The sequence below is a fragment of the Venturia canescens genome, chromosome 2 (assembly GCF_019457755.1).
Source record: "Venturia canescens isolate UGA chromosome 2, ASM1945775v1, whole genome shotgun sequence".
Taxonomy (NCBI): domain Eukaryota; kingdom Metazoa; phylum Arthropoda; class Insecta; order Hymenoptera; family Ichneumonidae; genus Venturia; species Venturia canescens.
In genome coordinates, this window is record NC_057422.1 from 22,338,102 (window position 1) to 22,365,069 (window position 26,968).

General features: G+C 38.0%; 3 protein-coding genes and 3 long non-coding RNA genes across 10 annotated transcripts in view; 2 read left to right on the forward strand and 4 right to left on the reverse strand.

Annotated features, from left to right (window-relative positions):
* On the forward strand, window positions 1-12,888 carry osy (oskyddad). Of its 2 annotated transcripts, XM_043412200.1 has the most exons (11): window positions 1-347; window positions 6,133-6,346; window positions 7,389-7,659; window positions 8,068-8,490; window positions 8,894-8,986; window positions 9,127-9,239; window positions 9,347-9,732; window positions 9,917-10,032; window positions 10,703-10,773; window positions 10,919-11,184; window positions 11,656-12,888. In XM_043412200.1, exons 2-11 carry the CDS (start codon window positions 6,135-6,137, stop codon window positions 11,955-11,957), a joined length of 2,253 nt encoding a protein of 750 aa, XP_043268135.1. In that variant the 5' UTR covers window positions 1-347; window positions 6,133-6,134; the 3' UTR covers window positions 11,958-12,888. The 2 variants fall into 2 exon arrangements, with proteins under 2 accessions (XP_043268135.1, XP_043268134.1); XM_043412199.1 differs by lacking the exon at window positions 1-347 and having other exon boundaries at window positions 6,047-6,346.
* On the reverse strand, window positions 4,264-5,755 carry LOC122406649 (uncharacterized). Its single transcript, XR_006260033.1, has 3 exons — window positions 5,479-5,755; window positions 5,181-5,354; window positions 4,264-5,078 (listed from the first exon to the last, which is right to left on the reverse strand). It is a non-coding gene; the product is annotated as an uncharacterized lncRNA (long non-coding RNA).
* LOC122406648 (uncharacterized) lies at window positions 8,433-11,030 on the reverse strand. Its single transcript, XR_006260032.1, has 4 exons — window positions 10,917-11,030; window positions 9,822-9,988; window positions 9,553-9,745; window positions 8,433-8,548 (listed from the first exon to the last, which is right to left on the reverse strand). It is a non-coding gene; the product is annotated as an uncharacterized lncRNA (long non-coding RNA).
* Window positions 12,625-15,079, reverse strand: Csl4 (exosome component 1 Csl4). The gene is made up of 6 exons (XM_043412206.1): window positions 14,941-15,079; window positions 14,567-14,869; window positions 14,379-14,494; window positions 14,047-14,295; window positions 13,222-13,303; window positions 12,625-13,147 (listed from the first exon to the last, which is right to left on the reverse strand). The coding sequence occupies exons 2-6, from the start codon at window positions 14,601-14,603 to the stop codon at window positions 13,035-13,037; spliced, it is 597 nt and encodes a 198-aa protein (XP_043268141.1). The 5' UTR covers window positions 14,604-14,869; window positions 14,941-15,079; the 3' UTR covers window positions 12,625-13,034.
* mino (glycerol-3-phosphate acyltransferase mino) overlaps window positions 14,888-26,968 on the forward strand; it is a 15,989-nt gene continuing 3,908 nt past the window's right edge. Inside the window, exons 1-6 of one of the 4 annotated variants that reach the window (XM_043412195.1) lie at window positions 14,888-15,026; window positions 22,369-22,487; window positions 22,631-22,809; window positions 25,309-25,464; window positions 25,750-26,144; window positions 26,508-26,931. In XM_043412195.1, coding sequence (XP_043268130.1) covers window positions 22,379-22,487; window positions 22,631-22,809; window positions 25,309-25,464; window positions 25,750-26,144; window positions 26,508-26,931 — 1,263 coding nt within the window. In that variant the 5' untranslated portion in view covers window positions 14,888-15,026; window positions 22,369-22,378. Of the gene's footprint in view, window positions 15,027-18,261; window positions 19,536-22,368; window positions 22,488-22,630; window positions 22,810-23,943; window positions 24,180-24,546; window positions 25,117-25,308; window positions 25,465-25,749; window positions 26,145-26,507; window positions 26,932-26,968 lie in introns of those variants that run through there. The other 3 variants (XM_043412194.1, XM_043412197.1, XM_043412196.1) reach the window with 3 other exon arrangements.
* On the reverse strand, window positions 19,821-22,002 carry LOC122406650 (uncharacterized). The gene is made up of 2 exons (XR_006260035.1): window positions 20,592-22,002; window positions 19,821-20,475 (listed from the first exon to the last, which is right to left on the reverse strand). It is a non-coding gene; the product is annotated as an uncharacterized lncRNA (long non-coding RNA).

Below are 26,968 nucleotides of genomic sequence, written 5' to 3' on the forward strand. Positions count from 1 at the left end.
CCGCGTCGTGAGCTGGTGGCTGCCGAGCCAGTTCTCAGTGGCTTCGCGAACCGGCCACTCTCGTTTCTTTGTTCGCCACGGTGCGCCGTCATTCGCGTAATTGCGCGATTTCGGTGATTTAATTATTCGTCATTTTGGTCTTTATTCGCCCGCCAAGGCTCCATTTTCATGTATTAAACTTCCCTTCGATTCGCCGACCAAGTTTTGTGAACGAGCGATCGCTTTTTGTCAAACTTCGCGTTCAAAGAAACCGAGAAATTTGCGCGCCTCGTTTGACATTTGGATACAGTGATTTTTTGTTTGTTGTTATCGCAGTGCTACGCTCGCGTGATTTTTTTATCCAACAGGTTGGTTTCGTCATATTTTCTCGGCGATGTGCTTCAATTTTCAGACTCGTGGGGGACATTTTTTTGACAGTTTAACAGCCCACGAAATTATCACTATTCATGCAGAAACAGCTTCCAACTCTTACTCCTATTTCTGTATGAAAACTACGAATTTATACCAATCAATAAGGAGTCCGATTGACGTTGATTCGATCGAACAATCGGTCCGTTTGTTTTGGTCCGCATCTAAAAGGCTCCGCTGTTAGAAAAGACGTGCAAATTAATCGGGAAATAATGCTCGCAGGTAAAATTTCGAAAGATCGTAATGCCATGTGTCTGCGCGTCTTCCTTTGCGATCGCGGCGATCGGCAACAACGTGTGAATTTCTCTTGCGCACGGATCTTTCAACACTCATGAAATCGTCCAGCCATGGCGTATTACTTCATCTGTGGTTATATTAAATAGAAGTTGAGCAACCTTTATCGGAAGCATTTTCCCCGGTGGAAAACAAATCGTGTAGCACTCGATTTTTCGGACTGTACAGGCGAGCCAATTAAAATGCGGTTAGGAATTAATCAGCAACGATATTTCCCCAGCTCCGAAACAAGCTCGGCCTGTAAATATTTTTCATAATTCCGATTTTCAACGAAACATCAACTGCTTCGACCCGGATATATTCGTTCCGGAAATCTTGATGCCGTGATTCGTGAATTTTCAGAGTTTCGGTCAAAAGTACAGGAAAATCGGTTCCCTCTTATTCTTGACAAAAATTCAAATTGCTACGATTCAGAGAATCGTAATTCGATTCTCTTTGCACAGAAAGGCAGGTGCAATGGAGTTGAAAGAGTAGCAGTTTCGATGAGTTTTTGTAAACTGACGTACAACTATTTTGTTTTGACACCGACAGCTCAGCTTTTTTCAATCTTTGAACCTGCGATTTATCGTTTCTTATCTTAGCTGCGTTACAATGTAAAATTCATATTTACCTTGCGAGTGTTTTCCTCTCCAGGTTTTTTCCTCTAAGATCATTCGATTAATTAATCGGCTTTTTCGAGGGGAATCCCAGTGACCTACCAAACGGGTTTTCGCACTAGTTGCGACACATTTCGACCGCTGCACGTTTTCTCCCCGGTCGCTCTGCGCGATCGACGCGTTATTTATTTATTTATTTCATGCCCTCAAACAAAATGGAACTCCGCGTTGCGTGCCGGTGGAGCTGAGTTACACTGAAATATTTTCATTCGTGTGTCACTCCGCACAAAAAAGAAAAAAACGAGAAAACAATGACTCGAGTTTATTGCAAAAATCCCTCGGAATTTTACCGTCCCACATTTTCCAATTGTTTTCATTCGATCTGCTGACATTTTATAAAAGCCTTTCATTCGTCGACCTACTGCGTTGCGCGATAAATATTTGAAACGTTTGTTTTTTAGCTTCATTCTCGACAAACTTTGACGCTGCAAACACGACACAGTCAAAAATAATTGGCAACGAATAAATGTTCAATTCTTTTGTCAAAAATACAGAATCATTCTCGAACGAATTATTGATAAGCGTTTGTCCACAGCAACGACTTTCGGACAATATTTGTAAAGTGCTTTCACGAAGGTCGGAGCAACCGTAATTGACGTTTATTTCGACAGATTTTTCTTGAAAATCACGAGCAACGAAGCAATCGAAATCCAAAAGAAAGTAGGTCCCCCATTTCTGGATTTTTTCGAACATTTTTTCGATTCAACTAATCGCAGTATTCTGCTTCACTATCCAGCATCCCAGATCTCTGCAGTTTATCTTTCCATTGAATTCCGAACGTCCGATTTTGTGCTGCACGGTAAAGCGACATTTGTTTAATGTCTAACGACGAAAACGCTACCAAACGAACGACAAATTTGAGAAAATCGATAAAATCAACAAATATTTCACTGAAATATATTTCGAATCTCCCATATTTCTTTCAACCTCAACGAAAACTCGACGGGCTCAAAAAACACATGCGATTCGTCCAGAAAAGTTTACGTAGAAGCATAAATTTACGACACTCTCTCCAACTCGTGGGCTCCCGTCCACCGTCTCATAATCGTATTACAAGTCGACATATTTAATTAAATTTTGTTTTTCCTGTACGTAATCACTGTTGGATCTCGACTATAGTGATATTTCCACGAGCATTTGTATTGAAACTTGAATGTCAGTCGTTTCGTACTATACTTAAAGAAGGGAGAGGACTGAGATTACGTTTCGTTCTGAAAGTATGATTTCACTGTTTGATTTGGGAGGCGATGAGTTCAAGTGGAAGGATTCGAAGAGCGGATAGAGCGCTGGGTGTTTCCGCAACGTCCGCTCAAAATGATTGAAACCATCCTTGAAACGTTGGCGAGAGTGACGACGGAGATTCCTCGAAGACTTTCGAAACTCTTCAATTATTACAGCCTCATTGATACAATAAAATACGAGCGATGAGTTTCGCCGATTTTTATTTCTTTCGAAGAAGCTCAATTCGAATCCGTTCTACGAGGAATTTGAGGGTAATTACAATTGAGTGGAACTGATAGTGACGTTTTTAAACTACGAAAATAAGGACTCGAGCCTCGAAAAAATTCGTTGTTTTCTCACAATCTCAACGAGTATCTTTCCTCGAAAGATTCTCGTATTCGAGTCAATACGTAATATTTTTCGGATTCGCTCTGCTCGATCAGCTCGTCGCTTAGCGAATCATCGTGGAAGTGAAAAAGTGATAAAGTAACGGTAAATCACGGTGAAACAGCACTTCGATGAAAATTTTTTGGGCTGGAGCGATTAGGAGAGAGTTTCCGTGGCCGAATGCGTTACATCATCGTGACCGATTCACATCGTCAGAAAAAAAGCCGGAGAAAGAATATAAATATTGCGTGAAAGGCAAGAACGCCAAGTTTTTTTCAAGGTGGTTACGCTTGTTCTCTTGAAGTTCGCTAAAGTGCCCGGCTTTACCGAGCATTTAATGAATTACCAAGCATTTGGCAATTCGAATGTTAATTCTTTGTTTCGTGTCGAGTTGACACGGTTCATAAGTCGGCCAAGTTCCAATTAGCGATGAGACAATTCGTCAAATGGGCTTTGAAGGTTTTTCTCTTGAAATCGTTATTCAAAAAGGATTTTCTAGTGTCTAATGACTTCTTTCGGATTCTCTTCTCACACAATGGCAATTTACAAATTGGTATTATGGCCGATGACGTTTGAAGGTGCAAATAATGACGTTCCACTCGTCGATTCTTAGAGACGTCGTCGTTTCGCTCAAATGCTTAACAAAGTAAATTTACTTTGCTGACCCGACGACAGCTCCAAAAACGTAATAGCGTTACAGCGCTTCCGATGAGATAAAATTCTCAGCTCTCTTCCCCCCTGGAGTCATTTGTGGTTTTCACTTTCCCGAAAAAAAGTCTCCGACGTCGAAAGAATTTTAAGGGGGGCTCTGCTTTAGAAAGTCAAAAAATCGACTGTTTTCGGAAATGTTTTTAAAATTGACGAAAATGACTCACTATAGCGAACTCCGCGGTATAGTTTCAAGGATATTTCGAAAGGACAAAAACATTTTTTTCATGTGAGAAATACCAATTCGTACATGGTTCATGCGCAAAGTCTGATTGTCGAAATTTCTTAGCCGTGTACAATGTGGAGATCCTAATTCTTGTCTGCAACAAAAATTCCAAATTTTTTTTCCATTTTCATACATTTTCCTTCCATATGAGCCTATAAAAACCCAAAAAAATTGCAAAATTCTATATTTACAGCACGTTCAAGTGACATCCTTCTTCCTTGGAAGCGTTTTTTTTTCAAACTCTCTAAAAATATAGAATTTCACAATTTCTTCGGGCTTGTTTGGGTACAATCGATTGTTTTTTTACTTTCTACAGCAGAACCCCCCTTAATATTCAATAGGCATCGATGTCTTATACAACAGTTAGATCGCACAGTAATTTATTAATCTAAACACCAACATTTTCATGAATATAACAAACGTTCGCCAGAAAATAGTCGAGAAAGTATTGTTAACAAAACAAACGAAACGATCGCCGCATTGGAATACTTTCTCGTTGTAAATGCGATTGTTCTGAATTACATTTCAAGAGTTTTCAACTGGAAATACCATTGTAAATGCTGCCTGAAAAATCGTATTCCTCGTCTCAGCAAAATTCCATTCCAACGTAAGAGACAACCAGAAAATAAAAAAACAAAATTCACAAATGTGCAGGATAAAAAACACAGTGCGTTCGACAAACAAAAAAAAGTTTATCATCATCGCGAATCAGTATTCATTCGACGACTATGTAAAGTTTGCACTCGAACCAGAATCTCCCTCAGCCACGAGGCTTGACTTTTTCCTCGTTAATAAAACAGAGATACGAATAGAGATTTTGACACGGGGACCGATACATCCGGCTGGACCGTTTGACGCCCGTACACACGAACTTATCGAATCCGGTCAACGGATACACGAAACTATGTTTACGAAAGTCGTTGAATCGAGTGTGGAGCGAATACCCGGAATATTACACTCACCGATTCTTCGTCACTGTGCTCCTTTTCACGTTTAGTTATCGTTGCATAATTTTCGAAGGTGTATCGCTGCAGCAAGTAAACTCGATACTGTTGACGCGTGGTGTTTATTCGTATGCATGAGTCATCTCGTGTTAAGCGAACTCATACCTGACCTTGACCTATTTCTTCAGGAGGCCCACAATTTTTGGCCGATTTTCTTTCCTCGAAAACACACACCTTTGATGATAAATCAATACATTTTATTAGTTGGGGAAAAATCGAATAGGAATTGAGGTCAAAGTGTCAGAAAACGTGATTCAGGATTGAGACCGCACGAACCGGATGCGAAGGAAGCTTCTTTTGAGTTTCAAAATGAAGCTCGTACTCTCCACTTTCAATTGGAATTTCGATCGAACCCATCATCCAGTTTCATCTTCTTTTATCAGAATATCCAGTTCGATAGAAACAGCAAAATATTTTCGTCTTGAGATCCAATGATTGCGTACTGGAATTCTATTTTCGAAAATATATTCAGGACAGAATGAAGGAAAAAATCACTTGAGTTTGAACTTTTGAGAAAACTGCAAATGTTTCCGAGGATCAAAAAAAATAGTTGAATAATTTTTCATTGACTTACAAAATATTGCCACATTTTCACAACTGTCCTCCCAACGAGACCGAATTCTATTCGGTCAAGCAATGTTCGTGGTCTTGCAAGGTGTGAAAATTTGGAGGTATGTTGGCTGCTTGCAAAATGTTGCAGGGAAACGATCGGCCTGGATCCGTAGTTCTGGGATTTAGACGTTAAAATGTGGATTTTATTTACTGTTCGATGTTTTTTTTTCTTTTCGTTCTTTTCTTTTAAGAAAGGTGAATCACGAAATCAAAGTAATCAGAATTTGATCAAATTTCGTGATAACATTCCGTGGCATCAAGTACACAAATACAATTTTTTTCAAATTTTTTTAGGTTGTGTCGCATAATTGAGCATTAAATCGAACTTCTTATGCACGAGATGTATAACTATATATGTAAACTCTATCCTTATACACGTGAACTTTAGTGTTGAATTACTCGAGAGCTATGGTGGTAGAAAAATCTAAAAAAATGTATATTGTCTTATATATTTTTAAATAATACATTTACCAAATTTTATGAAATTCTTATAATTTTGAACTTCTTAATATTTTTAACATGGTTTAGCATGGCAACATTATATCGTCACGATCCACCCTCCTTAAAGTGACGTTTTGTCGATGTTCAATTTTGAGGTAACATTTTATGAATTCAGGCATGGAGACACCGAGCGCGACAACGGCAGCAGCTCCAGTGGCCTCGATCGAGCTCAAAACTCGACGGGCACAATTCCAGACTCAGGCCTCGAACCTCGATACCCGGAGAAGACAAGCGATCTGCGTCAGACGAGCGTTCAAAAAATATGGACCGAAGAGCAATCCCAACGTTATTCTCGACGGTCTGAACATGACTGTGCCAAAAGGAACAATGTGCGTTTGGTTTTCACTGAAATGTACATTGAAATGAGAAAAAAATGCTGGAAAAATTTGCAAATTACTTCCTCAAGATGGTCAAGATGCACGATGCTCAAAGCTTACTCTATGAGGTGCTATATTTTTCATTTTGGCTTTCTCATAGAGGAAGCTTCGAGCATCTTGCATCTTGACCACCTTAAGGAAGCAATTTGCAAATTTTAATTTGCAGCATTTTTTTGTATACAAGGAATTAATGTATTTTCTCTACCTTCTTTTACGAACTTTAATTTATCTCTTTGTTTAAATTCATAAAAAAAAAACTAAATGACGAGCCATCAGAAAAAGCAGTTTGCAACTTTCAATTTTCATCGTTTTTCTATTTACATTGAAATTAAAGAAAATTCCGACAACTTTGCTGGAAAGTATAGAGGAAGTACAGACTTATACACAATATCTTATAAAATTTGCAAAAATTGAAGCGGTTGGACGATTTTTTGAAAAACTCATATTTTCGTAAAATTCTAAATGTCATAAAATTTGAGCCGCTCAACCGATATTCCCCAAATTCAATACCAACCTTTCTATTATGATAGTCTATTTATAAAAAAAAATTATTAATAAATCTCTAAATTTTCGAAAGTTAGAGCGTCGACACCCTTTTTATGAAAATTTCAAAACGTCGTCAGATTCATAATTTTTTACAAATTCTGACAAAATTATCAGAGAGTGAAGAGCTTGTATAGATTAACATCTGTGCAAAACGGTAGCCCTGTATCTCAAACCGTTTCCGAATTATAAGCGTTTGAATTTTGCAGTGCCATAACATACACACACACACACACACATCCGGACATTTTTTCTAAATATGATTTTTCGATGTTTTGGAACATTTTGAGCACATTGACATTGAAAACTGGAAAAAAAAATTTTTCATCGTCACAAAGCTTCCTCGATGAGGAAGCAAAAATTGAAAAACGTGACGTTTAAAGTTACTTTTTGTCTGAATTTCGTTTTTCAACCGAAAATAATGATTTTTCTATTTTTGGCCTTTTTCCAGTTATGGTCTTCTGGGAGCAAGTGGCTGCGGGAAAACGACCCTCTTGTCGTGCATCGTTGGACGCAGACGTCTCGGAGCCGGAGAAATTTGGGTACTCGGTGGACGACCGGGCTCCAAAGGTTCTGGTGTTCCTGGTCCAAGGGTCGGTTACATGCCTCAAGAAATTGCTCTCTACGGTGAATTCTCCATACGCGAGACTTTCCTCTATTTCGGTTGGTGCGCGCATATGACCACTGAACAGATCGACACAAAAATGGAATTCTTGCTCAAGGTAAAATCAGCTGGAAGCAATCCGATTCCCACAAAACTTCATGACCCATTTCGTGTTAATTTTCTTTCATCACAGACTCATTTGGTCCTTCCTCAAAATGGTCGTAACGAACTGATTAATTTTTCGTAATTAAATAACTCCGAATGAATTCACACTATAAAAATATTCCAATCGAGGTAATCGTGAATAAATCTTTACCGAAAGTTCATCCGACCGTAAAATTGATCGTAGCAAATAAATTTTGATCGCAAATCTGATTGATGGTCTTCGATACGGATCGGAAAATCAATAAATGCAATTATCTTCTTTAAGCAAACAACAAATGATTAACGAACAAAGTTTCGCGGTAGCGCTTGAAGAAAATGAATGTCAAGTGTAAAAGCAATACGATTCGAATGATTTTCGCAGCTTCTTGAACTCCCTTCCGAGGATCGTTTCGTGAAGAATTTGTCAGGTGGACAACAAAGGCGAGTCTCATTCGCCGCCGCTCTTCTTGCTGACCCGGAATTATTGATACTCGATGAGCCAACCGTCGGTGTAGACCCGGTGTTACGTCAGAGCATATGGAATCATCTCGTACATATAACGAAAGACGGAAACAAAACAATTATTATTACGACGCATTATATCGAAGAAACACGACAAGCCGGTATCATTGGTCTCATGAGAGGTGGACGATTTTTGGCTGAAGAATCACCCAGAAGATTGATGGAGATGCACCATCTCGATACTCTCGAAGACGTCTTTTTGAAACTCAGTAAAAAACAGAACATGGGACTCCGAAGAAGGAGCAGTATCCTCAGTAGCGTCACGGGTGTACCGCCCGAAGTCGTAAGTTCTCGACACTCGTTGGATTACTCAATTTCTTGGCTCGAACAAATGTTTCTCACTGTAACAAAAATATCGTTGAATCAACAAAAGTTTAGTCACACAAAAAATTTCAGCTGTTCCCAGCGATTCGTTCATGAAGATTCATGAACTCAAATTTGTGTCAAAAATCTCGGAGAAATCGGGTGATTAGAAAAACGTACAAATTTTTCTGGAAGAAATTTATCAAGTACTTTGAAGAGGTTTTTTTTCATAAATATGTTTTCGAAATTGGCAACTCGTGACATCAATTAAATTAAAATAATTATTACTTTTTTTCTGCAAGGCCAATGAGAGACGAAAAATCAAATGATTTTCTCGAAAAAATACTTTTTCTAAAACGGTTTTCAATCGCCATGCTTTTCAGGATGTCGATGACGAAATGAGTGGAGAATTCGGAGACAACGTGAGCGTGTGCAGTCGACGAAAAAGCATAGCCGTTTCTGCGGACGAAGCAATCGTAAGAACTTGAATCGATAATCTTTTTTTTCTCTCAGATTAGAAAAAAAATATCATTTACTTCATTTATAATTAGTTAAATTCAATTTCCGCCGAACAAAAGCAAAAAAATTCATTTTCTTTTCTATTTGATGAATGAAGGCTGCAGAACTTCCACCCGAGGAAGAGGGATCGTCCAACATAAAAACCCTCGATCCGCAACACATGAAAGCACTAATATGGAAAAACTTTTTGTGGATGTGGCGAAACTTTGGGTAAAAGTAACGAAATCGTTGATCGATTCGATTTTTCACATTCTTCAAAATTTCATCATCAGTGAGTTGCGAATTATTTGTTAATCTTTCGTATTTTATCGTTGCAGCATAATGGCTTTTATCATTGGTTTACCGGCCGTACAAATAATCCTATTTTGCTTATCGATTGGCAAAGATCCAGTCGGATTGAAATTAGCCATAGTGAACAACGAATTAAACAGCAGTATGGAGCCCTGCATACCGACGACAGGCTGCGATAGGACTATGCTTAGTTGTCGATTTTTAAAACATTTGGAACAAAGAACGGTCGTACTGTTGCCCCACGACAATGACGAAGATGCTGCCAAAGCTGTCGAGAAAGGGTGGGCCTGGGGAGCTATTACATTCCCAGCCAATTATTCTCAATCCTTGATGGACCGAATCGACAACGGCAAAGACGCTGATCCTTGGAGCTATGAGTTTGCTGATATGAGCGTTGTTATGGATATGTCAAGTGAGCTCTGAAACTATATTTTAAGTAAATTTTGTTAGTTTAAACAGTTAAGAAAAGTTGGCAACGCTCATTAAAAAGTTTTTCTTTACCCAATGAATAAATTTGTTTACTTTCACTGCATGTGTCTTTTTTCCTAACAGTTTTGAAAAGATTGATGCATTACGATTTAACGTTGATATTCCAGATCAACAAATTGGCCAGTTGCTCCAACGCGATCTTCTTTACTCGTATCAGGATTTCGCCAAAGATGTCACGACTGCTTGTAATTACAGTGAAAAATACACGAATATTCCGATTGACGTAAGTTGCCGAAAAATTGACTGAATAATTGATGATATTGAAAACAGTTCAAATATTCAATGATATATGGACTGATTTAGGGCTATGCACAATGTAAACGTTGGAATTTCAGGTATTCTTTGTTTCTTTTGCGAATAAAAATTGGTTGGATGGATTTGCATGAATTACCTTGTACATATCTTTTACATACTCAGATGAACTGGAATAAAAAAATTATTTTTTATTTTTTTAATGGTGTATTTCTGTACAATGGCGTATTGAAATTGGCACCCTTTGAATTGGCGTTGACAACAAAACGAAGAGTTTTTATCTCAGCGACTTGATTCAAATGGCACTTTGTAGGGAAAACGTATGTTTTCAGCATGAAAATGTTTTTTGATAACTTTTTCTTTATAAATAATTTTCTCTACAAAAGAGAAATCCACAAAAACTGTGATTTTTTTTCTTGGGATGCCATTTTCAATACACCATTGTACAAAAAAATACCATGAAAAAAATGTTAAATAAATTTTTTTTCCAGTACTTCTGAGAATGTAAAAGATGTGTACAAGGTTTTATTTAAATCCATCCAACCAATTTTTTTATTTATAAAATAAACAAAAAACACCTAAATTTCCAACGTCTACACTGTTCATAGCCCTTAACCGAGTTTTTAAAATTCAACTTTCAGTTCAGAACACCAATTTACGGAACGAAAGAACCAAATTTCACGGATTTCGCAGCCCCGGGAATTATTTTGACGTGAGTGCTCCCATTGAACAAAAATCGAACGAAAACAACTAAAATGTGAAACTCGAATAATATTTCGTTATTCACAGTGGAAATTTCGATAAATCATCTTGCAGCAACAAAAATGATAAATACTCGTTCGTCCGAATGCTTACAGAATCATATTTTTCCTCTCCGTTGCTCTGACGTCAGGCGCCATGTTGCTCGAGAGAAACGAAGGTCTTTTGGAGAGAAGTTTAGTATCCGGTGTGACAGGACCAGAAATATTGTTCGGTCAAGTTGTAACACAGTTTGTCGTCATGACGGGGCAAACTTTGATGGTGCTCATATTCGCATTTGCTGTGTTCAAAGTTACTTGCGAAGGTGATATAGGCTGGGTTACGACGTTGACAGTTCTCACGGGACTGGCTGGAATGTGCTTCGGTAAATATTTATACGAATTTACTCAAAGGTCCTTCCTCAATGGAACGCAGCATATTTGGATCGTTGCAATCAACTTGTTTGCAGTCCCAAGCCATAAAACAAAAATAAATATTGAATTTCTCACCGAATTTTTCTTCAATAATTTAATAACATTCGATGAGATTCAACTCCGTCTTTTTTATCAAAAATGACAAGAAATCAATGAAATATTCTCATTCAAACGATGAGTAGCGAAGCCATTCTTTGATGCAATGTTGCTAAATATTTCTTGAGAGTTCTGAAATCAGCGAAACTAAATTTTTCAGTCAACCACAAATAATAATAATTTACGTCTGCTTTTCCGCCTAATTTCTACGGCAAATCCTCACTCAATTTTCCAAATTTGCAAATAATGGCAAAATGATTAATTGTTATCGTTTACAAACTTGATCTTTCCCACGGAAAATTTTACCATTTTACTTATTTTTGTAGGATTCGTAATAGCATGCAGTTGCGAAAACGAGAGAAGTGCGACGTACCTCGCAATGGGTTCATTCCTTCCGATAGTTATGCTCTGCGGTATTATTTGGCCCGTTGAAGGAATGCACCCAGTCTTGAGGTACATAAGCTTCGTACTACCGTTAACGAAAAGCACGGAATCGATACGAGCAATGCTCGCAAGGGGCTGGACTATAAACGAACCTACAGTTTATCACGGTTTTATAGCGACATTAATCTGGATAATGATCTTTCAAACGATAGCAGTACTCTTAATCAAATTTAAAAAAGGTTAAATTAAAATTCAATCAGTCAATCAAGGCTGATCGTAGTTTTTTTTTCTGTTTTAATATAATTAACCCTCATCCTATTGATCTGGGTATATCGCATATTACAGATTTTCGAGGTTGTAAAGAAATTTTTTTTGTTTTGTAAAGTTCTCGAATCGTCCAACTCTTTGAAGGGCAAGTTTTCTCAACAGATTACTCTTCAATTGTACAGTTCTTGAAGGCGGCGAGAATGGAAAAATTGCTACAAAATCGTGATAGTTTAACAACTCTGCGTTTCGAATGACGCGGGTTTTTGTGAGATTCTGAAAAAATGCGTGAAATCGAAGTAATTAAATATAATTATTTTCCAACTAAATCACTGTTGAAAAGAGCGATAGACGTGATTTATAAAAATAAATTTCGTAGGATGAGGGTTAATGTTATTTTATTTGTTGGACTCCCAAAGCGTAGGATCTCCGGTATAGAAAATAGCAAATAAAAACAAATCGATTGAAACGTTTTCGAAATACAAGGAGCTCGCGGGATTTCGAGAGTGATCAAACGTGAAGTACCTCAAAACATTATTAGAGAGAAAGTAGTCTCGGTAAATGACCAATGGTCGAACAGACTTTGACTGTGAAGAGCTTGCAAAAAGTAAACGGAGACGGGTGTTAATAATTAACAATGATCGAGCTTTGAAAGATATTTTGCGTGCTGTAAGCAACACATTTGCGTTTTTGTTCGTTCAATTTTGTTATTTTTATAATCGCTACATGGTAATTCGTCTCGTGGGTACGCGCACAGTGTAATATTTTTTGCTCAATGCACCGTAGCGTATTTATTTTAATGTTCTTTTATACTTGATTAAAACAACGGTTAAAGTGGATGAGGCGTGTGGTAATAAATTGTACAGTGCGAATTGTAATATTCTGCAAATAGAATTTTCATAGAAAACGAATTTTTGTCACAATTTGTATCTAGCAAACCTTCCAAATGAAGAAAAAAAACATTTGTTCCGACTTTCGACCATTCCGCGAAAGCTTTTCCAAAGGAAAAAGAAAAGAGAAGTGTTAATTTTCTCAAAAGCTAATGAAATTCTGTGCTCTATGGTTCTGTGATCATTTGTTCCGGCACCACCTTTGCTACTTTCCGAAATTCCTTCACCAACGTCTTTGGACATTGCATCTCGGTCCAACTGATAGGTACCATCGAAATTCCTGCAACAACGATTCGAAAACCCTTAGAAAATTTTGAACAACTTATTCCATCTGGTTACGATCATCAAACTTACCATCTTCGCTGTGAGCCACTACCACTCCCAATTCATTTTCAGCTGTACTGAGCTGGTAAGTGTGAGCTTCTGTCATTGGCATCTGATACAAACATAGGAATTCTATACGATATGATCAAAATTTTGGAATTCAATGAAGGAAACTGTCCATACTTCTGTAAGATTATTAGTGGTTATCGTGTATTTTTGAAATGTTCCTAGTCGAGTGCAGGTCGAGTTGTTTTGAATAAAAAAAAAAGCGTTTTATTCTGGAAGAAGTTGAATGTCAGCTTAAATAACGAAAAGACGTATCGATTGAAATTCTGTTCTTATTCTTTCATATTTTGAAGTTAATAAAGAGTAATATTAACTGTTTTCTCATCATTCACTCTCTTTCTCTCAATTCCATAACAAAGTAACATCAAAAAATCTATATTTTTTTCTGAAATTCCGTACCCTCTTTGCCATTCTGCTAGTGGTACACCGCTCCGTACACTTGGTTGAATGTTCGTAACATGAAAAAAAATGTTTAAACTCGAATGATCTGCTTTCAAGCTCTTGAAAAAAGCTGTATAATATCAGAGTAGGAGATTGGCAGCATAATCGGATGCAGAAACAACCAATAAATACCAATTGTCGATATCCAATTTCCTTCAACTAATACAAGTTTGAAAACCACAATGTGACTCAACTGCATTCTACAAATTTCATGTTTTTTGTTCCGTCAAGAGGTAAGAGCTACATTAAGGATCAAAAAAGTAAATGATTTGATGGGAATAAATTAAAAATTAAAAAATGAATGAATCTAACAAATTCAGTGATAATAAAAAGATATATAAAGGATACAACTCTGGCAAGAATAATATCGCCGGGTCTAAAAGACTTGTACAGTTCAACTCTGTCTTTTTCTGTTGCTCGAACATCTTCTTTCCTCAAAATTCCTCGATAAGGTCTAGTTAAAACGACATCACCGATACATTTCATGGTACATTTGCAAAACCTTTGATTAACAAGAGTAACCATAGCTGTAACAATGTCGCCAGGTGCAGGTACTATAGTTTGTTCCGTCATTCCATGAACAACAACCGTCGTTGTCTAAATTAATAGAAAATTTCATTGTTTAAAAAATATGATATATCGAAAAGCAAGAAACTTAACCTCCAAAATCGTTCTCGTACATTTTCGTCCTTGATCAATTCTACCGTGCCAGCGAGTTTTGAATAAATATAACCTTGCTGTTCGTATGTTCCTGGTCCCGGTAAGTTCACTTTGTCTGACACGCATAATCGTTGTCCTATCAAATAATTCAAACATAAACATCCATAGTTGAAATTTAAGTAAATGATAAACAAAGAATGGAACGCACCGGGAACACAAATAATAAGTTCTTTATCTTTCTCCATTTTATTTGAACTTCAAAAATCTACGGAGAATAATATTTAAACTAATATAAGTCAATAATTAAATATTCGTCACAAATTCGAAAAATGTACACGGCTAAATATAAAACACGTGTTTTTTGCTTGTTTATTTTTGTGCTTAGATTTACAAAAGTTGACACATAATTCTAGTTTGCAGAAAGACCGAGAGAGGCGTTCGTAGGAAGCGCTCACTGTAATATTTCCGGATTTCATCTCCAGATGTCAATCAAGCGAACTTCCATATACATCTAAAAGTTTGTGCAAACAAAACAAATGAACGTAGTTTTCTGAAATAGTCGTTAAATCATTTGGTAATTACCGTGTAATTAGTGTTGACAATACATGAACCATCGACTCGTAAGATTGAGTGGGGACCAGAGATTTGTGGAGTTCGTTGATTTTGAGGTGAGTTCACGTTATGTCCTCTCTCATCAACAAGTGCCAAGGGGTTATTTCACGTTGTCAGGCATACTCTATGTAGAATACAACCGCGATATGCTGACGAAATAGAAAAAATAATTGCGCCAAGCGTATTTCATCAAGTGTTCCAATAGTTTTTTACAAATAATTTTCAAGTAATTTTTCATGGGAATTCTTTACGAATTCCAACTTGTTACGATTTTTGTAAACTGTAGTTGTGTTTGCACGATTAAAGTGCGTCATATCTATCAACGAAACGCCATACGGAGCGATTTCTTATCACAATTTCGGTGTACACGCGGTTGATTGATATTTTCGAACGACAGTGGAGAAACCATCAAATTAGCGTTGACATCGTGGACATTTACCTGTACTTTTTTGTTCATTGATTAACCATGTTCGTTGCGTATTCTTTTTTTATCGGGCTACACTCTACACGTACCCCAAGATATTATTCTATTTCTTTCTCCACGTGATTAGTCTGTCTCAAAAGTATTAGAATTTCAGTTTGCTGAGAGTCAGAAACTCGAGGAGTATAAGCAGAGTTCCGCGCTTATTTCCACGCTAACAATTTTCGTATTGCTAAGGCGTACATGAAAGATTCACCGAAATACCGAACCATCATTGAAAAAATATGGCAGGCACAAAGACACGAAATGTATTCGCCACATTTTCGTTAATAAACATTCTTCAACTAATTGTGCGAAAAAAAGACTAGTAAGAAAATGATACGTAAATTCTTAATTGTTCAATAGATATAAAGCGTTGCATTATTGGATTCGAAAAATTTTCATGAACGCATATTAGGATAATACAAAAAAATTAGCATACGATGTATACGTTGAAACCTTATAAACTTTTCATTTTGACTTTGGCGTCGTCAACTTTCGCGAAATAAAGTCACACTGTGTATCGAGGGTAACGCCGAGAATAATACAGCAGGTATACATAATAAGTTTTTCAAGTCATGAACGTCGGACGGTTAACGAAGAGCATAAACGACGATCTCTATATGTATATTACATACAGAAAACAAGTAGATCGAAAGAACATAACGGACCATCGCTTTCGCCTCGCAGAACACGTGATTCGCAAAGACCAAAAACTTTTGTTTTCCTCCTATCTACGCTGTTGCACTCGGATGAACTTCGAGTTAGTTGTTCCCCCATACACGCGGCGCTGCCGCCGCGGCAGAGTTTCTCCTTTGGCAAGGGCATTCGTAATCGTTCCTTGGATTTTCCAACAGCGTAGGACCTTCGCTCGTCTAATTGTAGCCTTCATTGTTCTTGTTTGAAAAAAAGCTGTCCTCATTGTTTTTTTATAAGTATAATTATAGATTTATAACGAAAATCGACCGTTTTCATCACTGCGGAATACACACATTTTTTCGAAGTTGGGCATATGCTGAAAGATTGCAAAAATTCAGCGACCATTCATTTCATTTCAATCGTTTCTGCTGCATCAGACAAATGTGCAGTTTCGGAATTTTGTAACTTTTACTTCTTCGCACTCATGGCAGCGCGATCACCACCACGATAATTCAGTGCATCCATGTTTCTATTTAATCAAACACATTATTTCAGTAGTGAGAATTAAATCGACCGCGAAGCGGGAAAGAAGACATCAACACGGGTAAAAAAGTCGATAAATCTTTTTCACGTGTTCGAGATCACGCCATTACTGTATTGCTTATATATAATAGGAATGTGTCAAAATATCGATTACTCTAATGCGGGCACACGCGTTCAAAGTCCGTTTACCCGTTGAAGTTCAAATAAGTTTTCTCTGTCATCTCATCTTTTTGTGTAAAACCTCGTGATCGATCTACACGCGAACTACGTGCTATCTCGAATGACTTCCGTCCTACACTTTTGACCTTGATCTTCCATCTGTTGCGAAAGGCATACGCCAAATACGTATTGATAAATAAACAAAAAAAAACATTTGTTTTCTTTTTTTATTCGTATACACTAGTTTGAAAACTATATTTCAACTCACTGAATATGACAACTAAAATTAGCAAAAATTTCACTTTCGAAATCGAAACTTGAAAAAATTGCCAAAAAATCGATTTTTAGAAGGTTTACCTATCTTATTTCAATAAATATTGATCTTGGAAAGAAATGTTCTGTACGAAGTTTTAGGTTATAGAGCAATACACATTTCACGCTCTATACATTTTTTGTCTGAAGTCATTTTTTCCGAGGAAAATGAGATAATGCTCTTTTTTTGACTTTTCAAGGACAGGCATTTTTACGTTGAAATCGAGCTTTTTTACACAAAATTTGTGGATAATATTGATGAATTTTTAAAGTTGAGTGCCCGACCAAACTAGTGGTTGAAATTTCAACCAGACCCGTCCTTTTTGAAGGTTAAGATCGCGAGAAAACTGTTCAGTGCTGGTTATATGTATAGCTGTGTCTAGGTGTGGGTTTTTCAGAATTTTATTCGGACATTCTCGGACGTATCAATATTCCGATAATCGAAACAATCACGATAAACACGACGCTGAAGTTTGTAACGTTGGAGTCCAAGGAAATGATCGAAAAAAAAAATGTGTAATTGACCAATTTTTTATTTCACGAAGTATCGTTGCAGGTTGAAAAGTTGAAAATTGCAAATTCGGCAAGGAATGAAATGGGAGAATTTTTTTACATCACCTCGTTGGACTCCAACGTTGCAAACTTCGGCGTCGTCAATGAGCAGTTTGAATTTATATTTTTCTCTTTTTTATTATTTTATTTATTTTTTCATTTATGTATTTCTGGGCTTCGTGATTACTAATGATGTGTTTGGACAGCCTGGAATTTTAGTCGTAGGCACAACTCGACGACGAAAGCGACACGAATCTGACGCAATAAAATGTTCAACTGAAAAAAAATGTGTGAAATATCCTAAAATTATTTTCTCCCGTGGCATTGTCGAATGGTTTCGAAATGGGATCGATTAAAAATTCCACTCTGAATGAACTGTTTCCATTTGAATTACGAAATTCGTTGGAAAGAATATTATGGAAATGTTTCTCAATCTCATCAATTTTTTCTTATCTCGAAAGAGTTCAAGATCGACACATTTTTTCTAGAATACAAAAATCCACGTGACAATTGAATGAAGTTTTCTGATCGCGTACATCAGCAGTAATAAAAGCTCGAGTATATCTATAAAGCGTGGACGAAAGTTGTGCATAGTTAGGACGACGAGAGCCTCGCGACGAGGGTCACGGCATCACTTTCGCCGTGGGATCCGTTCACTCTTGCGCGGGACACACGCTCGGCAGTGTGCGAGAGCGCTCGGAGTAGAAACGGCAAAAAATAAAAAGCAGACTTTCTGGAACCACAAAGAAGAGTCGGTTTCAGAAAAAAAAAGTGCTTTTGCCTTCCAAACAAGAGAATTCGAATTGCGCTGTTTTGGCACGATGGAAATATTCCGTGAGAATGAACTTCGAAATCTAGTGCATAAGAACAATTAACGTCGCGGTGAACGACCTCGCGATTACAAAGCACCGAGGAAGTTAAGCCGGTCGTAACGGCTATCGGAAGTGAAGTTGAAGTTGATCGAGATTCCGAATCGCTGTTTTTGTTCCCGTCGAACGTGATTTTTCGTTAAATAATCGTTTTATTTGCGAGATAAAAATCAAATATTCGTGCACGAAAACGTTACGAGAATCCTGCGCGATTTGACGAGCAATGATGGAGCATCCCCTCGAAAGTCAGTGAACGAATGCGTGTTTAACAACACAAAAGTTATACTTGTAACGCAATGTTATTGCTCGCGGTAACAACAAGTGTGCATAAACATCGGATAAAAGAGTCCTCGATAATCGGAGAAAGAAAAAGATAAAAGAAAAAACGGCGATCGACGCACAGTGGGAAACACGAATATTTTCATTGCGCTCTGCTTCGCGTCGCGTACGTGACGAATCAAGGAACGAAACTGTCTCTTTGTCCAACCAAGATCGAGCTCATCCTTCAACCAACAATTTTCCATTCGTCGTTGTTAAATCGAGCAACGTAGAAAGAAATTTAAAGATAGGCAGCGAGCAAGAGGAGAAAAGGAGAACACGAGAGGGAGATATGGATGCCCGAGTTTTGATCAACGGCATTTGTTTTCTCGCGATCAATGCCTGGATCATTTATTCGTTCGCCCTTCGCGGCACCACTCCTCAACCGACAGTCATGTGAAAAGCTTCCCCCGGTCAACGTTTTTTGCATTTTATATCCGAATGGAAAAAAAAACGTAATTTTTATCAATGCAGTGTAATACAAATGTTGAATAAATATTGAAATTAGCCACTTTGAACTTTATCCAGTCGCTAAATGCATGGGTGAAAAAATCGAATTCACCGTGAATACCGTGAACTCAGTTACGCGGATATACTGTTGAGTTTATATTTTAACACTAAAAATTCGATAAACGAGGAGACGTCGCAATCATGGATGGACTCGTCGAAATATTTCTCTTCTGCGGAGTCCTGTATTATTTCTGCAACCTCAGGTAACCAATGCCATTAACAAGTGATTCCTCATCCGATTTTTGCATTTTCCGTTTTTCAAATCTGCTGCGATTAATCACGAATACTGATCGTCATTATCTCTCGGTGCTATTTGATTGCGAGCTAATTCGACTTTTTTTTATAATCGAGCCGATCATAAGCGACTGTCCTCGCGAATATATTCCGATAGTTCGTAACGAATGTTAATTCGATCTAATTATGTCATTGGAACAAAGAGGTGTGCGCGCTCGTGTCTCTCGAAGTCTTGAAAACGAAGGCTGCGACGATTTCTTCATAGTGCAGTAAATGAATATCAATATATTTCAAAGCCACTCGTATGAGGGGGAAAATAATGATAATCCTTACATAACTATAAATTTATGTATTTTGTTTCAACCCGTCAACATATTCTGAGGTTTGATCGGAAAATAAACAAGTTTCTCGTCCATGCTCGCGCGAGTAATCGGATATTTCCTTGTAATTTATATCCTTCGCTCATCTGGTCGATCAACCATAAGCCCATCGCAGCCTGAATTTAAACGCAACATCACCGCATCGGCCTCGATCCCACGTAAATGCAAGAAATCCAGCGGAGTACGGCCCTCGTTACCGCGTTGACAAACTCGTGTGATTCCGAAGTTATATACGGGCGGTCAACGCTCACCGGGCTGACCGGGCAAACTGTCATTATTTCTTTTAGCGCATCACTTCGTCCGATGATCCGTCGATGAGTTATTGATTAGCTACTTTGACACGCCGGTGAGAGTGGCGCAGCATTCGTTTTCGCACGTTGGTTAAAAATTTTCACCAATTAATATGTTGTTCGCGTTCCGTCGCTGAGAAACGGGTTCGAGAATGTTGGCTTCGATGTTTCCGTGGCTCGTGCGCCTCGTGGAAGCGGATTTCGGGACACCGTTTTTTTTATGCACTCAACCAGCGTTCCTTCGTTCAATAAAGATCGATTTTAGAAGAAAAATATACGCATTAACACTTGATACGCAAAAGCATAAGAAATCGACTTTGATGATACTCGATAACTGTGCCAACGATACACATACCAAAGTGAAATTAATACACTCGTATTAAAGTATGTATCGAGTTTGAGGAGACAAGTGTCGTCGAGGGAATATCGATCGAAAAGTCGCGATTTCAAAAGGAATTAAATAACGTATTTATAGATCGATAAAACGACGCAGTCGATAAAAAACGATGAGGGATGATGGAGTCTTTGTCCACGTACTCGCCGAGGACGATTAGCCCTAATAAAGTCGTTTAATTCGCGAAGAATACCAACTCCCGACGCCATTGGTAGAATCACGCGAGGTCTAACGAACGAACGGTAACTCGCGACGACTGCTCCCTCTGCCCCTTCGAGTTCGACGGATGCCCACTGCCCACATGCTTTAAATGTTGTACTGGAGAGCGAATCTACACGTACGAAATTGCGCTCTTTCTCATTCGGTTGAGAGAGGATGAAAACGTGTGTGCATGACCCGCCTCAAGAACGATACATCAGCGAGCTCGCGTCGATGCGAACTCCCTGTTGGAATATTTGTTTCTTGTTTCGTTAACTCACCACAAGGGGACAAAGGAGTCACTTCTAACCTCAAAAACTTGGATCTTCGTGTTGAACGGAACTAAAAATTTACTGTTCGAACGATCATGGGGAATATAAAAAATGTCGAAATATGGATTAACTCGAATGTCGTATTCTCGATGAAATTCATTTCTCATTTCTATACAGTCCAACGTGCATTCTCCATTGTTCCGTACGATCGAGCTTTGTTACCGGGGGAAAGTTTCCGACCGTAATCATTCGAGTGATTACAATAATTCCACAAAGTGCTCGTATACGCTCGAGCTGTTTAAATAATAATCGAACTATCGTCACCGAGTCGATTAATGGTGGCAAAGTACACGATCCAGATTTCATTTCTTTGCATTGATTTTATCGAACGTTTCGCGTCCATAGTTGAATTACGAGTGCTTTCAAAACATTGACAATTTTTTGTTTCCCTTTCTAGCGATCGACAGATGCTCTGTGCACTATGATCTTTAAAGTTCAGAGGACATTATGTTGCGACATCTTTGAACCAGCTACTACTTCCGTAGCTCGTTCAGTTGCATATGTTCGTTTAATGTATTGAATGCAAATTTCACAATGAATTTTTCTACGACAGTATTTCCCACCTCGAAACCTTTTTTTTACGAATTCAATTTTTTTTACGATTTTCTTTTTCCACACATTCCATTTGCGATTATTCGGAAACCAAAGTTTGTTTTTGTCTCACTATAATTGCAAAATAATTGACAGCTTTATGGTCTCTCATAAAATCATTTTAAAATTATTAGGAAAAACAGCTTTCCTGAATTCTTTTCATGAAAACGAATATTCTCGTGAACATGTGATGAGCATCGAATAATTACCGAAACTCGGGAACTTTTTATTGTTGAATGCAATTTTTTACGACGCTTAAATTTGCAATGTTGGAGTCTAACGAAACGAACAAAAAAAACAACAGTAATTCACCAATTTTTTTATTTTACGAAGTATCGGTGCAGGTTGAAAAACTCCGAATTGCGATTTCGGCAGGGAACGAAATTGGAGAATTACTGGAATTATTGGAGGGTTTTTTAGATCATTTCGTGGACTCCAACGTTGGAAATTCCAGCGTCGTAACTTTTTACATTCGTTTGTTTCCGGGGACGATACTTTGTAGAAAAATTATTGAAATGTTTATCATCAGAATCGCTGTCTTGTGACTACGAATACTATACAAAAGATTATTGTCATTCGTAAGTTGAGAATGAAAAGAATGTACGTTTTTATTTCAGGGGGAATAATATGGTGGACGTTCTGTCGACACGCCTGCAAGAGGTTTACGCGAAATGGGAATCCCGGACGGACGTAATTCGTACAACGGAATCAAGCACGCCCAGACTTTCTCTCGATGGTAAAAAAAAAAAAAAAAAAAAAACAACACCATAGCTACAATTATCCGATGTAAACGCTGCGACAGTTGCTCACATTCGATACAAATTGCCTTTTTCCCTGTGACTCATTGTTGCTTTTATAAAATACGTTTATTCGATGCAGGGCTTCGTCGAGCTGGTCAACAGGTTCAGCGAAAACGGATACAGAGTCGTGAGCAAGCGAGAAAAAGTCGGGAAAGTTCGCTGTACAAAATCAAAGAATCGGAAATAATGGCACCTACGTACACTGAAACTACGGCATTTCTCTATCACTGCTGCAACACCTGCACACCCACGTCCAGAGTGAGTTGGGACATTCGATTCTCATGATTTGTACAGTAAGAAAGAAAAAGTCATTGGGACAACGAAATGTGGCATTACGGGGTGCCAATGAAATATACGATCATCATACGAGGTTAAACATGATCCCGTATTCCCTTTTTATACAGTAAGGTTGTGACGCGTGAATTAGCTGTTAATTGTCATCGCTTTTCCACGATTTCGATTGGTTCTTGAAACACGACCATTGTGGGGCTAAATTCATTCGAAAAAAAATGACGTTCATTCGTCCTGTCAAAATGACAGCTTGGAATTCAAGCCATCTTTGACATTTTGTCGCCATCGTTTCGCTCGACGAGATTTCTCGAAAATTCTTTAAATTGGACATTCTTTCCATATAATTCAATAGTTATAACGAAAAAAATTCACATTCATTCAGTTCAACGATGCTGAAGTTTGCAACGTTGGAGTCCACCGAAATTAACGAAAATAACATTTGTAATTCACCAATTTTTTATTTCACGAATCTTTAATGTCGACTGAAAAACTACGAATTGCAAATTAGGCAGGTAACAGAATTGGAGAATTACTGGAATTGTTGGAGAGTTTTTTCACATCATTTCGTTCGACTCCAACGTTGTAAACTTCAGTGTCATGCAGTTAAATGAAGAAAACTTCCAATAACATTAATTGCTATTGAAGCAAAATGTTTTCTCTCAGTGCAGCTTATTTTCGTTGTTTAACGTTTTTTTTTTCAAAATGTTACTCAAATTGGTGACTCCTTTCAAACAGTTCTTCGGGCTTCGACCATTACTTTTTATCACATTTTTTTTATCACTTTCCTCCTTCATTCCTATTAACTGTACTCATTAACTCTTTTGTTCCTGATGCACCGTTCGGAATTTGAAACTCGCGAAATTGAAGCCCTCGCGGTGGCTTAGTCAAAGCTCTAAACCGGACGCCCAAATACCGAAATAGACCTAATAATACACGATCTTGTCGCGGTCCACGATTCTATCTCTGGGATGTTGTGACTTTTCTCGCTCGCTCGTTCTCTCGCTCTCTTTCTCTCTCTTGCTGACAGAAACATTCTTGTCGAGTGCATTCTCGAGGCTCGGAGGTAGTGCCGACGTCAAGTCCCAGCTCGTTCCGTCCTTACGTAACGGAAAACTCGGGTTCGAACGGAGCGACAAATTGAGAAAATCGCGAGTCTTTTCATGCAGGTGCTTTTTCATGCACGATCTTGAGAAAATCGGTAGTCGAAAGTTCTTTCATCGTCTTTTGTTTTTCCGCGTAATTAGCCTCGTTTTAAAGCTCAATGTGTTCGGCTGGAACCACAATAAGAGCTCTGTTGTTCATCGCGGGGGGAATTAATCGATCTCGACAATTGCTAGGTAACGCCTCGCGAATCCGATTACATAACTCGCAATTTTTACGCTTGCACACATTCGTACACACTACCGCAGTAAAGTTTCAAAGCATCTTTGTTGGACGAGAAAAATGTTATTCGTTACTTTCACAGCGGGGCCAAAGGCCTTTATTATGCTTAGCAGCACGTTACTTATTCATGGAACTGCTCGTTGACGTCCTTCACGAAAAAGCGTGCAGATTGCATCAATTAAAAATTGGGGAAAAAAAACGTTGTGCTTGATAAACAAGAAATTTAATCTATTCGTGTCAGTTCGATAATTAAAGTAAAAAAAAAAGAATAATGTTGTTATGCTCCGCGTCAATTTCTCATTGCTTCTTTTAACTTCTGGTTTTCAATTTGATTATGCGAAGCTTGTAGATTTCTAAAGCATTCGTCGCATAATTATGCAGCTTTGTTTATTCAGGTGAAGCGAGTTTTTTCGTTAATAATAACTAAAGTTCAAATTGCTTTGAAACTTTTGATCGTCAATGCTCACACGTGTGTTTCGATACGTGTCTTAAATTATTTGTATAAATAGCCTACGAGAAATTTTCGAGATGGGACGAGCGAGTGAAGTAAATTTTTCTTCGAGTATTAAAGACGGTTTAGAATCGCTCATCGTTCTTGGTCGTCGTCATTTGAGAGCGTGACTGTCGTGAAAACAATATTGAAACAATGAAAGAAATTGGACAAACTGACGGAACGTGTGCGATACGTGGAAAACGCAAGAATTTTATTTTTACCGAGGGATAAAGGGAGCCCCAATTAAACGTCTTTTTTTCGAAAATTAGAAATAAAAAGCATTCATTTGATTTTACAAATTGGCGAAAACAATTTTGTGAAACATGCATGACGACGAGAGACGAGGATTCTTCACGCGATTGTTGAGAATCGTCGTGGTGCAAGGATACCCTGAGAATGTAAGTGAGCTTCGCTCCAAATGCCTCGATTCGTTGTCTTTTTATCAGCAAAATCGAGCGATTTTCATTAATCATTAATCGAGGTGTTCAATCTTCCGGAACGAACCTTCAAACCCTCAAAATTGGAAAATTATAATCTTTGTACTGAGCGTTATCACAGAAGATTTAAATTTCAATTTTATCTTTGTTTAGGGATCCTTCGTTGATACTGCAGCAAAACAACATCAGGGTTATGGAAAAAACATACTCCTAGTTCAACCTGGACCGAGTCTTTTATCCAAAGTCTTCTATCATGTTTCTCACGTTTGCAGTTTTAGAAAATTTGACTATCCCCGAGTCACACAGACTGTGAGTATCTAATTTTCTTGAATCATAAAAACATTTGAATGGACTCAAAGAAAATTTCATTCTCGTTCATGAAAATATTTTTCGAAATTTATTAGAAATTATTGCGTAACGACAAACTGATTCCTAAGTTAGATGACAAAAACGAGAATTCCGGAAAAAACACTATTTCTAATAAAGCAGATTACGTGGTAGCGCTTTCGACACGATTTTACTGACGAGTAATTTTTTTCCTTATTTTTATTTCTCGTATCATCGCGAACGATTATTTGAACTGATATTCCACAGGTACTGAACGATGAGAGATTACGAGATGCTATCAGAGCCACAGCTCTGGAAAGTGTTGAGAACGATGGTATCACCGAAGAAAAAGCTATCGCCCAAACCGAAGCACGCGCGAAAACGATATTACTACACATGCAAAGTACGATTAGCGATACCTTGCTCAGAATTACGGCATGGCTACTCTACAAACTTTTGCCACGTTTCATCAAATCAGCGATCGTCCAACCCACGCAAATTGAAATGCTCAAAAAAGCAAACGACAGTGGTTTACCTCTCGTTTTTTTGCCTCTCCACAGAAGCCATTTAGATTATATTATGATCAGCTTCGTTCAGCTCAGTAACGATGTCAGACATCCCCTTATAGCTGCTGGTGACAACCTGAAAATTCCATTGTTTGGGTATGCTTTTTACATCTACGACTTTATTTCACAAATCAATTGCCCTTTACTCGATCTTTCGATAAATTCTGGTTATCAGTAAAAATTCGATGAGTTTTGAAAACTTGACTAATCACAAAGCTGAGAATCTGTGAAATAGAACAGACAAAAATTCTAAAAATTGTTATACCAGGTGCGTGTGAGTGCACGAGAGACGAAGAGAAGAAAAAATATTTTCTTCAACACGATTGATCGAGTTCGAGAAAATAGATGAAAAAAGTGTAACTGCTTTTAAGGATTGAAGTAACAGTCTAGAAATCCGAATTGAATGACTGACAAAATGGTGCAATGAAAAGAAGGATTTATTTATTTTTTATTTTTCAGATGGTTACTACGTAGTCTTGGGGCATTTTTCATAAAACGTAGAATGGACCCTGCCCTGGGCCGCAAAGACATTCTCTATCGTGCAACATTGCACACTTACCTAATGGAGAGTTTGAGAGCCGGTCACAACATCGAGTTTTTCGTTGAGGGTGGTCGAACGAGAACGGGCAAACCTTGTATGCCAAAAGGTGGAATTCTGAGTGTTGTGGTTGACGCTTACCTCGATGGAACGATTGAGGATGCTCTTTTAGTACCGATCGCAATGAATTACGAGCGGCTTGTCGATGGCAACTTCGTCAGAGAACAGCTCGGACAACCCAAAAAAATGGAAACTTTCCGCTCGACGATAAGTGCTATTTGGTCTACGATAATGGGAAGTTATGGAATAGTGAAAATCGATATTTGTCAACCGTTTTCGTTGAGAGTGAGTTCGAAATGAAAACAATTCTGAAAACAAGTAA

Coding starts and splice junctions, on each gene's coding strand:
- osy (XM_043412199.1), top strand. CDS start 6,123: ATGAATTCAGGCATGGAGACACCGAGCGCGACAACGGCAGCAGCTCCA. Junction 9,240..9,346: donor TGGATGTGGCGAAACTTTGG/GTAAAAGTAACG, acceptor TTATCGTTGCAG/CATAATGGCTTTTATCATTG. Junction 9,733..9,916: donor CGTTGTTATGGATATGTCAA/GTGAGCTCTGAA, acceptor TTGATATTCCAG/ATCAACAAATTGGCCAGTTG.
- Csl4 (XM_043412206.1), bottom strand. CDS start 14,603: ATGGAGAAAGATAAAGAACTTATTATTTGTGTTCCCG. Junction 14,296..14,378: donor AATTGATCAAGGACGAAAAT/GTACGAGAACGA, acceptor CTATTAATTTAG/ACAACGACGGTTGTTGTTCA. Junction 13,148..13,221: donor AGTGGCTCACAGCGAAGATG/GTAAGTTTGATG, acceptor TCGTTGTTGCAG/GAATTTCGATGGTACCTATC.